The 12,424-nt window shown below is 39.4% G+C and overlaps 1 protein-coding gene across 6 annotated transcripts in view; it reads left to right on the top strand.

Moving 5' to 3' along the window:
• Cep128 (centrosomal protein 128) overlaps positions 1-11,090 on the top strand; it is a 353,781-nt gene extending 342,691 nt beyond the window's left edge. For all 6 annotated transcript variants that reach the window (XM_085830599.1, XM_085830597.1, XM_085830600.1 and 3 more), the window contains 2 exons: positions 2,733-2,835; positions 9,948-11,090. In XM_085830599.1, coding sequence (XP_085686725.1) covers positions 2,733-2,835; positions 9,948-10,084 — 240 coding nt within the window. In that variant the 3' untranslated portion in view covers positions 10,085-11,090. The remainder of the gene's footprint in view (positions 1-2,732; positions 2,836-9,947) is intronic.
• Positions 11,091-12,424: the final 1,334 nt, after the last annotated feature.

Genomic DNA, 12,424 nt, shown 5'->3' with positions numbered 1-12,424 from the left:
TGGAGCAGCAACCACCAGCAGAACCATAAGCTGTGGCCTGTATTCACAAACACCACCATTTTCCTTTCTCTCTTTTCTTATAATGGATGCCGTTGGCAGAAGAATCCATGAAGACCAGAGCAGCAGCAGCAGCAGCATCTGACTACAGCTGACTGACACTTTTAGACCAGTCCCCCAACGACAGCTCAAGTACATCCTGAGCTTTCCCCAGAATAGACATATGTTCTGGGTGATAAAAGTCATTTCAAACCTTTTATGATTGAAATTATAGCTATTATCTACCATGAGATGAAAGCAAAAATGAATAACACAGAGCTGCTTAGGAAATACCCAAATACTTAGAAATTAAACATCACATCATACTTGTACCTAAACCATGACAGCCCAAAGAAGCAAGACAAAGGAAGTTATAAATATTCATCTGTATTAAAGTGAAAACACACATTATCAAACTCTGTGAGATCAACAACTTCAATGGCATGTGGAAAATGTACCATCTAGTGATCTCACTTCCAGGAGATTAAAACATAAGCAAGCCTTTTGTAGCAATGGGTCTGCCACAAAGCTTTGCTTAGAGTAGGAAACACATCTTGAAGTAAGTCTTAAGTGTAGATAATAGAGTGTAAATAAAACTATGGTATATTGATGATGATGGAGCAAATACTCTCACAGACAGTGATACTAGGAGTAGCAGGAGGTTGGTGGAGATGTGTAATAGAGCCAGAACTTGTAATGTGCAATGACTTGGGGAACAAGAGGGAAACAAAAGGATCTATTTATATAAGTGTGTGTGTGTGTGCTTTTTATTTTGAACTGTTTGATTATTTGCATTTAAAATACAATATCTAACAAAAAGCTGGTGAAGATGGTCCCGAGAATGCCAGTGAATGTATCAGGTAGTAATGTTCTGTGAGGCCTCACTGCATGGCGGACTGTATTTGCGACATCTCCGTAGACCACCTCACCCACAGTTGCTTGATATGGAATCATCAGCCTTCTTGACACCAGCTGTTCTTAGCCAGTCCTTTGATAGAGGTTTTAGATGATAATCCCACCTCATTGTCACCCTTCTGTTTATAAAATGTTATCGTATGCATGTGATATTGAAGAAGTTTAACCTTGAGGCTGGAGAGCTGGCTCAGTGGTTAAAAGCACTAGCTGCTCTTTCAGAGGTCCTGAGTTCAATTCCCAGCAACCGCATGGTGGCTCACAACCATCTGTAATGAGATCTGATGCCCTCTTCTGATGTGTCTGAAGAGAGCTACAGTGTACTCATATACATAAAATAAATAAATCTAAAGAAGAAAAAAAGAAAAGAAATTTAATCATGAAACCAGCAACATGGCTCAGCAGGTTGGGGCCTTTGTTCTGGCCTGACAGTATGCGTTCAGTCTGCAGATTTCACACAGGGAACAGGCGAGAGCCAGCTGTGCAGGTCTGTCCTCAGCCTCCACACACAGCAGCAGAGGCTCACACCTGTGTGTGCACACAAGTATTTAATTTAAAAACCATAAATCTCAAGTCATAAGTATAGCTTGTGGCCACCCCTAGATGTCACTGTAAACATTTTGGCAGGTTGAGAATGCTACAGCCTCAAGCACACCAGGCCTCCCTCAACTCCTTCCACGTTGCTCCGCACTCCCTGCCTCTCCCTGGTGTCATTGTTTAGCTATACTCAAATAGTTCTTGAACATCGTCTCCAAGGGTCATCTGCTTTGGCCTCAATTTTTATTGTCTTTCTTTCTGTTACTTACTGTTCTTAGAGTGCTTACCGTGCTCCTAGTTACGCCATGCTTCATGCAGTTTATTTGTTCAATGAATGCCTTCCTCCTTTGGAAACCTGAAAGTTTACTGACCATATGCCCCAATAATCTTATTTGTTATTGGCCCAGCCTATAGTACATTCTATGCCCTAATTATTCTGAATGAATGGAGGATGGAGAGCAAAAATGATAACAAATAATTTGAAAAGAATCATTTTAAAAATTGCAGCTTCACTGCTTATTTAAGTATATCAAAGTATCTATTTTTAATCAATTTAAACAATGCAATGGTTTAAAGTTATCATCTAATAGTTGAGAAGGACACATTTATGCAGCTTAGGAAGAAAGAGACCTATTATGTATATTTTTAAATAAATATTTGTTGGATTTATATAATTATATTAATCATACAGAAAATCATACAGCCTGGTAAAATTCACTTTAAACATCAAATTGTTTCTATTGACCCGAGGTCTCCACCTAAGAATGTGTCATAAGGGACAGACCTAAGTATGGGAAAGCTTACATATTTAAAGGTATTTCTTACAGTGTTATTTAGGGAAGTAAAACCCTGGACACCATCTAAGTGCCAAGCAAAATAATGGCTTAGGAAAGCACAATGTGCCCAAAGGCTGCTATATGGGTAACACTGAAGTTGGAGATTGGGACAATATGATGACTTTCAAATGTTGACAACTAAATGCAAAGAACACAGGGTTTGACAAGTGTGTATGTTTCTAAAGCCTTTTTATGTGGTGGAGGAAGGGGAGGGCTGGAAAGAAGTATGCCGCATGACAATATGTGATTTCTTCTTCATATATGTGCCTTAGCACATCATGTGTTTTGTTTTATGCAGTGATCATTATCCCTAGCCCATGTGTGTGCAATGTAGCTTGCATAGGAAGGCCCAGTTCGCAGTCAGTCCATTCTCATGACTCTTCCCATGTACTCTGTGCTGCTCTTTCGCAGGATGACCGGCCCTTTTCTGCTGGTTCCCACGCTCACGGACTAGATCACTCCTCCTCTTGCCAGGACCACAGTCGCTTCCTGTCTAGTCCACAGTTTTCACACTGTAAGTAATAAAGTCTTCTACCAGTTATTAAATTGGATTTTTTTAAAACGTAACTCATGGGGAAATTAAAGTTTAAGGCCAGGACATGATAGTAATATTCATGCTAAAGTCTGAGAAATGTTTCATTATGAATCAAAAAAAAAGTCCCCCAAGAACACTTCTGATATTACCTAACTCCATGAAAAACATGGAATTTTTGTTTTAGAAGTCAAACTTTTTAAAGAAAATTTAAAGTCAATCATCCATGGTTAAATAAACAAAGGGTTCATTATACCCACTTTGGGGTTTAAAGGTTGTTAAACTGTAGAAGAACAGACAAAGAAAGTTATTTTGTAATAAAGTGGAAATCATAAAAACAGGAAGTTTTTTTGTATATGACTATTCAGAAATATGTATTTGTACAAAGAATAAGGATACATATATAACTTCACACTAAATTTCACTGTTTATTCCCTGTTAGAACAGTAAAATGATGTTGTGGTTCACTAGGCCAGGATCCAGTTACAGCATCCATTTCCTCCTGTCCCTCTCCAGTGGTCCTCGTCCCGTGGGCTAGGGGCTATGCATTATACCTGAAGAAGGCATCAGCTATGGATTTAGAGATGCTTTCTATTTTAATACCCCAAACTCAGTACAATTTTAAATAAATCTTAGAATAATAAGGATATAGATGGGTTTTTATGATGTCAGTGACTTTTTCTTGACTGCCTTTCTATTCCCTCTACCACAGAGTAAACGGAATGAATGAGTATTGTCTGCTGTGCTAACCATTGCTTCCCTAGCCTCCCACATAATACTTGAATCATATTAAAAGCCCAATTAATGTTCAATTAAATTAGGTAGATGAATATACAAGTCCTTTTTTGAAGTCTACTTTTATCTAAGCTATTGGCATTCAAATATTATTTAATAGATTCTAATTTGCATAATAATTTAGTTCTTCAATTTATCATGGGCCTGGAGGGTTATACATTAAATTTGATAATTCTGTCATTTAAAATAGCTAGTCTACTATAAAATAATATACCAAAATAAGTCTTAAAAGAAGTAGGTCAAATCCAAAGGTGATATCTCTCGTTTTTGCTTATTTATATTCATGGATTCATTTAATAAATATTTATCAGATTCTGACAAATGGTTTGGTTTTCATTATATCATAATTATTTCATTGCAAAAAGTAAGCATTTTTTCCTTTCCATCTTAATCATTTTACCAAGTGATTTTGTATATCTGTAAATTCCCTGCTATTCTGATGTTGCGCCCTCTCTCCAATCTGAATGACATCTCAGTTGGATATGGCATCACAGAATCTGGTGTGGGCAGAGTTGTGTCTTTCACATTAAGCAGTGTAAAGGTTTCCTCAGGATACTATTGGCCAGTAAGGAAGGAACTGAGTACCTCAAAACATTAGAATTCCCACCTGCTGGTACCCTAAAACCAGTGCTAACAGGACCAGGAGTCAAGCAGAGCAGCCATTTTGCTACTGCCACTTGTTTGCTGAAGTTGTCTCCTAAAAGGAAATGGTTAGAAGACGTGAAGTAGGAAATATCAAGGTGGTAGGAATTACATTTTATATTATAAAAGCCATTCAAGGAGACTGCATTTTGCTTTTGATTGTACCATCTTGTGACCAGCCTTGATCATTTTTCTAACTAAGATAGATTTCTCATGAGCAGACATGGGTTTCTATTCAAATATAGTGGTTCAAAAGTAAATAAAATCAATAACTATACTGAAAGTTAACCTTGCAATATATATAGTCTGAATGAAGGAATTCTTTGTCACTATCTGTATTGTAGGATGTAAAAAAAAGTTAATTGAATTCCTTCGATGATTAATTGAGGTTTTTGTTTTACTCTTTATATTGACAAATTTATATTTATAATTTTCTTACCATGGTTATCCCCCTTTCTCAATACTTTTCAAATGCATTTATCACTGTCTGAATACTTTTGTTTTTGTAGTGGATTAATTCAACTTAAAGAAATTGTCCCCTAATTTCTCCTTTTACTATATCCCCAAAATTCAAAATTGCCAGGCCCCACAGAGTAGAGCAGAGCCTCTGTCAAATAAGATAATTAAAGATGATATTCCCAGACCAGAGAGGACACTGGAGCCAGAGTCTACAAAGAGGGAATACAGGGTAAACAGTTTCAGGATCATAGAATATTCTTGACATGAAGATCAAGAAAACTAGACTTGGGGAATAAAATCTAGAAAAACACAAAGTAAAACAAGTGTGGCCAGGGGAAAGGATGGGACAGTAGAAGAGAAAAGATGAGGTAAGAAAACCAAGAGCTGCCAAGATGGTTCAAGTGGGTAAAGGCACTTGCCAAACCTGAGTTCAGTCCCTGGACCCACATGATGGATATAAAGAACAGCTGCTCATAAGCTTCTCGTTGGCCTCCATATGCATAGCATGACATCTGCATCCCTCTCCCTCTCCCCCTCCCCTCCCCTCCCCCTCCCCCTCCCTCCCTCCCCCCTCACACACACATAATTTACAAATTTAGAATTCAGGGAGGAGCTGGAGACATGGGTTCATGTTTAAGAGTACTAGCTGTTCTTCTAGATGATCTTCATTTCAGCTCCCAGCATCTATACCTGTAACACCACTTCCAAAGATCCAGTTACCTTCTTCTGCAGGTACCAAGAGTGCACATGGTGCATATACCTATATACAGGCCAAGCACCCATACACATAAATAGTACTCAGAAATACACAGAAACTAGTAATAAGAATTTTAAACAAGACATGGAGCATGTATTTGGGGATCAAAGAAAGCATGCAGGCCTGGAGTGAAAGGGCTTGTCTAAGAAGTCCACGACGCATGTGGCACCCAGATCCTGTCCTCCACGTTTCCCGATGCTCTTGTTTCCTGTGCCTACTTCTTTACCCCTTGCTTTTATGGAAATACATTGAGGAGAAGGAGGTAAATGTCTCTGATCTTTGTATCCCTGAAAGTGGAATCTTCCACTGACACTTGATCAAGTCTTTGGCTAACTATAAAATTCTATGTTTGGCCAGCTACACAATTCCAAGTTGAGAATGATTTTCCTTATGAGGGCATTGGAAAATTATTTCTCCAAATCCAAGATCATTGTTGAAAAACATAGATATTTTACTCCCATCTTTTGAAGTTTTCTGTCTTCTCCACCCCCCTCCCTTCTGAGTACGCTTTCTCTTCCCACTCCTGGCCTGGGAGCCTTGGAGGAAGTCTACCCGTGAATCCCAGGGAGTTGTGGTTTGGTCTTAGCCATCCTTCCATGTTCAGGATTGCTGAGCCTGTAAGTGGACACGCATTTCCCCCTTTTATTGAGAATAGTTTTTCTCATGCAGTCAATCCTGATTATGCTTTCCCCTCCCTCTACTCCTCTCAGCTTCTTCCAACCTCCCCTCCCTTCTGGATCTACTTCATTTCTGTCTCTCATTAGAAAAAAAAAAAAAAAAAAAAAGAACAACAGGCTTATATTAGATAATAATAAAATAAAATAAGATAAAACAAACCTAAAGTATCCGAATTAGACAAAACCAAACAACAGAAGGACAAGAGCCCAAATGAAGGAACAAGAAACAGAGACCCACTCATTCACACAGTCGGGGATCCCATGAAACCCTAAACTGGAAGCTCTAATGCGTGTAGAGAACCCAGTGCAGACCTGTGAAGGCCCCGTCCATTCCGTATCAGCCACTCTCAGTTCCTAAGAGAGCTGATCGTGCTGATGTAGAGGCCTTGTTTTCCTGGTGTCTCCCATCCCTCTGACTCTTGCCACTCTTTCTGCTTCCTCTTTCTCAGGGTTTCTGGAGCCCCGAGGGAAGGTATTTGATGGAGACATCCCATTTATGACTGAATGTTCCCAGGTGTCTTATTCTCTGCATTATTTCTGACTGTGGGTCTCTATATTTGCTCCCATATGCTTCCTGGGTCAGCAATCACATTCTTAATAAATCTTTTCATACAAAAGACAGATTCTATTGAGAAAATCCTTAGGAAACAAAGAAATAATATTAGTTGAAGCAACTGAAGTATTAGGGAGAAAAAGTCAAAAAAGAAAACGGTGGAAGATTTAATTGAGCCAGTGGAAGGAAATAGTCATAGCTTGTAAAAATTAAAACATGAGTCAATTAATAAATGGGGAGAAAAATGAGACAAGAAACCTTGCCATAGCCTACCTTTTTAGTTGTCTGTGAGCTGTGTTTATTTACATGGTCATGTAATTATAAATGCTCGGTATTGACATAACTGAAGTTTCAGAAATAGCTTTTTTGGGAAGGATTAGTGTGAAGAAGTGGGTGAATGTGGATAATGTCTAAAAATGATAAATCAGAAAATAGCATTTTTAGATTTTTTTGTTGTTGTTCTATATATGGAGGAAAGACGGAAAACGGTTAGAGAGCTGCTTGTGGTTGCCTCTAGAGGATTACAAAGAAGACTGAGGGAGGCCCCTGGTGTTCTCTATAGTAGTTTCAAACAAATCAATTTATAGATGTACCGTTTGATCAAAAATGAGTCTTATAAAGACAAATGGTACCGCAAAAACCTCAGTTTTTATATCTAACCAGCAAATGTCCAATTTTCTTATTAACTTCTAAATTGAGTGTAAAATCTGGCTTTGGAGCTCTGAACCATTTCAACCTGTGTGGAAACTTGGCGAGGAGATGACCACGGCCCTGAAGACGTGGAAGGACGTTACTTTCCGGGCCCACAAACAGGCACCTTCTCGCTTGTGATGGAGTCCGAAGTCCATGAGGCCTCTTTTGTCCTGTGACATGGAAGCCAGGGCTGCTGCTGAAGGGCTCAGTGAAACTGTGACCAAAGCCAGCATAGAACCACTGACCATGGAAAAAACAAAGGAAATGGGGGAAACACTGCATAATTTGTGGTCTCTAAAATGCTCCAGCATTAATGAAAGTTTGTTTTAAGAAGTAATTTATGTCAGCTTTGTGTAGTTCAGGTCAATTCATGAAAAGGTAGATTCCCTCTGCCAGGAAGAAGAGAAGAAATGTATAAATTGTCAGTTTCTATTACCATTGGAAATGAGAACACAGAAATCCACTATTAAAAGCCCGATCACTCGCAAATTTATCCTGGCTGGCTGGAAGCTGCGGCCCTGAGTCAGGCTCCTCTTTTAGAAGACTGGTTCCATTACCTTCAGCCTGTAGACAGTAGGGGCTTAGTCAAGCCAGAGTCACAATGTCGGCATTTGGAGCCGTCCGGGCCGTCTTTTCCCTTTTTATAAGTGGCGACTGGCCACTGGTCTCCATGTGTAGCTCCTTTGAGATGAAAGGCGCAGGACTCCAGGGCAGGGCCCTCTCGGGGCTGAGACTGGTCTAGACGTAAATGAGGTCTGTAGAACTAGAACTCTCCAACCTTTGGAGACCAACATGCTAAATTTCTGTGGAATTAGTGTTTCCAAACTAAATCTTAAAATAAACATAGATTGCAAATTGTCTATAAACCCTAAACTGCCCTAAAATGTTATTCAAAAAAAAAAAACCCTAAATTGAGTGACCCCAAGAAAAGGACTATGGCTTTTTTGCAAGAGGGCTACATGTTACTTAGAATTATTACAGAATTAGAAGTGAGTTACATATCATATTCTAACTTGATACTTTCAGAAAGCAGTTCAGAAAAGTTGTCTTGGAAAAACTATTTCACCTCTCACCTCTGTTTATATTGCTAGAAAAAGAAAAGTTAGCATTCATGGTTTGTAATTTGAAGGACTATTATATCAGAGTTTATATCTTTTGGATGAAAAATAAACTGTCCACAGAAAAACATGATAAAATTACTATGTTAACGGTTCAAGATCTACCTGGTTAACTGTGCACAGCTCCCTTTTTAAGTAATCTACCCCACACAGGATCCAGTGCCAACAATATGTGGCATGAGGAGTGTGGGAAGTACTGATAAGAGAAGGACAGGTTTTTTTGTCCATCAAACCATGGAAGCATAATATATCTGCCTTTTTTATTTGCTTATTTTATGAAACTAGGCTTTGGTTTTGTTTGTTGATCAGTTAAGTACTAGATATTTGTAAATGATTGAGCCCTGGTTATTGTAACTTGACAAAAGACTTTTCTAGTCACTCCCTAGAAAGCATCTAAAAAGTTTGCAATTGACTGTCTCTCTGAAATCTCTCTGTGTAATCGCCTGAATCTACTTCTATAGAGTCTATGAGATTAGATTTGGAGAAAAACAGCCCTTTGTATCAGGAGCAGAATGTTCAAATGTTCTGAAAAAAGGGGGCCCTGGTCTTCATGAATGAAAGCCCTAGGGAGGATGAGAGCTACAGTCACTGTCAGGTGCCTGGGTCTCATTTTACACTCACCAGAAAGCATGGAAAAAGTGGTCAGGGCCATCCAGGAGCAGGATGAGCCTTGGATTTACGTTTTTAGAAAGGTCATTCTAATTAGAATGACTCAGGAGGCTGAGAGGAAATGGCAGCCTGGACTAGTGATTGGTGTGGAGGAAGACACAGGTGAGTTTTGGACAGGCAAAGAAAAGCAGACTAAGAACCTCAGTAGGGTGGGAATAATGGTTCTAAGACAGAGTCTTATTATACTATATTTATTATTATTATTATCATCATCATTATTAATTATCCTCATTATTAATTACCTTGGTTTCTAAGAGTAGTTGATGAGTTGGGATCTGTGAGCTGAAACCTAGAGGGACAGGTTCACATGAACAGTGGGATTCTGGTCTCAAGCTTTGAGAGGAGATTAAAAAAAAAAAACAAAGAAAAGCTAGAGTCTAGGTCTACTGCTAGTAGTTCAGGGGAGGTAGCAGAGAGGATGAGAGGAGTCCCTGAACAGAGGCCTTCAAATTTCTCCCTGTAAATTCTTTGTATTCCCTGTATATCATTGTATTCTGACAAAACACACATTTTCCAATTTCAGATACAAATTTTTAAAATTTGGTTTTAAAATCTAACGTGTGTTTTAAAAAATATACTCATTTTTATGTATGCTAATGTCTCCTAGTCCATGTGAAGTTTAATTATAGAAAATCAAATGAAATCCCATGCCTAATTAACGAATTGCTACAAGATTAGTCCTTCGGCTCAAGGTTTATGTTCACGTTGGTTTATTTTTCTCTTTCCCTCAGCCTTGCCAGTATTTACCAAAAGAACCATTGCCACAGATCCAGCATCAATCGAGGGAGATACCACAAGTTCACCAGCTAATAGAACAAGTCCACAGTCTAAGAAGGAGGAACATGAGAGCAAAATATACAAAAAGTGATTTGCAACTTCACTTGAGTATTTCACAAGTAACAGCGGATGATCCTTGCTGCCATTCGGCTCAGATTATCTAAAGACATCATGTGGCTTCAGCTCCTTGGAAGTGCCAAGTGTGGACTAGCATGATGTTATAGGCAGTCTTTGTGAGTGAGAGTAAATTTAACTTGTGGGGGTACTATCAACTAAAAGCAGTATATAACTCATTTAAAGGCAACTCGTACTGGCAGAGAAAGTGACCATTTTTACCTTATATTTTCCTATTTCTGTGTCACAATTTTCCAACCCAACCTTGAATTTATAATTGATGCCTTTCCAAGATGACTGGCTACAAGGAGGAGAAGGGATTCCCTCCAGGCAAATGTTTCCAGCAGTTTAGATTCAGGCCCATTGGTACACAGTGAATTCCTAAATGCTTTCTCCCCAATCAAGTGTCATGTGTTGTAACCTGTTGTGGAGATGCCTGTGGAATCGTAGACTGCTTCTTCAATGCTTATCACCGTTCACCTGTCATTTCAGCAGTCTATTACTACATGAGGTGTCTTCAAACTATTCCAATTATCATTTTAATTGCAAAAGAATTTCTAAATGATAGCTGAATCATAGAGCACCATAAAGAATTCTTAACATCATTTATATTATTTGTCATGTTATGGCCAGTTGTCCCACTGTGATCATCCTGGTCATACTCTGGATGGTCTTGCTCTGACCTCCATCCCAGCACCCCTCTCTTGGCTCAGTGGGATCCACTCTGTAGGAATCCTTATATACTTAGTGGGATCCACTCTGTAGGGATCCTTATATCCTTTGGTCCTACCTGACTGCCTTCCACATCCCAGCCTTTTCAACATCAATGTGCTTTTAAAACCTTAATGCTCTGCCATGCCCATCTACCAATGAATGCTGAATAATGGTCATCTTCCTGAAACTGAGTCCTACTGGGCCATGGTGGAAAGACCTGCACAGAGGCAGGAACAATAAAGCAATTCCTTTATAAGAACATTGAATGATGCGTCTGTTAAAATACACTCGTTTATTACATTTCTCACATTTCATGAAAGTGGTATATTTTCATTCCTAATGTTTTATTAAATTACCATAACACTTGAAGGTGTAGAAGAAATGACTCTCTTCCCACACCTCTGCCCCATGAACATGAATGCAGTTCTTGCAGCAGGACATGCAGTTGTTACACATGAAAGAATTTCCGCATCCTGCGTGAGTTCCGAGATCATGTACTCAATGTGGCACCCTCTTCTTCAGGACCTTCCACATGTCAGTGATAAGAAAAGTATCAAAGCAGGTGTACCTGTACTGATGTACACTCGGTCTTATAAAGTCCACGGGAAAAGGGGTAATATGTTTAGGCCAGCTAGAAACAAAGCAGCTGAGTTTAACAGGCTTGGTTTTGTCTTCTCTAAGCCCAGAAGTTCTCAGTATTCTAAGGTGAGAACAGGAAGAACTCATTTAAAGGGATAGCTATCCACTGTGACCTGTAGCATCTTGGATAAGATTTTTAGAGCTCTGAGAAATCAGTACTTGTACTAATTTTTGACCAACAATACATTTTTAACCATTTGCTTTTAGTCTTTGTAAGGCCCACACATTTCTACAATGTATATTGAGATTGTTCCCATCCACCACTACCTCCTTCACAACCCCACCCCCACCTCCACAGTGGTCCCTGTCACATCCACCTTCCTGTTTCATATCCTACATATGCAAGTTGGTGTGTGGCCATCTGCTGAGGCATGAACAGCCTGCCAGTGGCTAGATCTCATAGGAGAATAATCCTCCCTCCATAGCTATCAAATAGGCAGGGAGCCTCTAGGCCTCTCACCAATCCATGCTGTACTTTTGACTGACTTGATCTTGCACAGTTTTTTTTTTTTTCAGGTCCACATAGCTGCTATGAGTCAATGTATACAGAGCTATACGTCAAGAAGCCAGCATTTCACTGCATTTTGTCCCATCCTCCAGCGCTTACATTCTTTGTGGTCCTTCCCTGAAGGCTTAGATGGGGGATTCTGATATAGCTGAACACTCAGCGTTATTTATACTATTATGACCTGTTGTGAGTCTCTTTGTAAACCACTCCCCATTGCAAAAAAGTGGTGGGAGGAGGAGGGTTCTCTGACCAAAGTTAAGAGCAGCATAACTCTATGAGTATGAACGTAAACATTCAGAATGTAGTTTGACAGCATACCCATTTAACAACATAACAGTAGATTCCCCCTAATACATATGACTTTCTCAGCTCTGTGTGTGTGTGTGTATGTGTGTGTGTGTGCGCACGCGCACCCACAGGCACACAGTACCCCCCATAGAACAGGCCTCATAACCA

This window comes from Mus caroli, unplaced genomic scaffold, assembly GCF_978045245.1.
Source record: "Mus caroli unplaced genomic scaffold, Mus_caroli_1 scaffold_14, whole genome shotgun sequence".
Lineage (NCBI taxonomy): Eukaryota > Metazoa > Chordata > Mammalia > Rodentia > Muridae > Mus > Mus caroli.
This window is presented reverse-complemented; position numbering and strand designations above follow the sequence as displayed.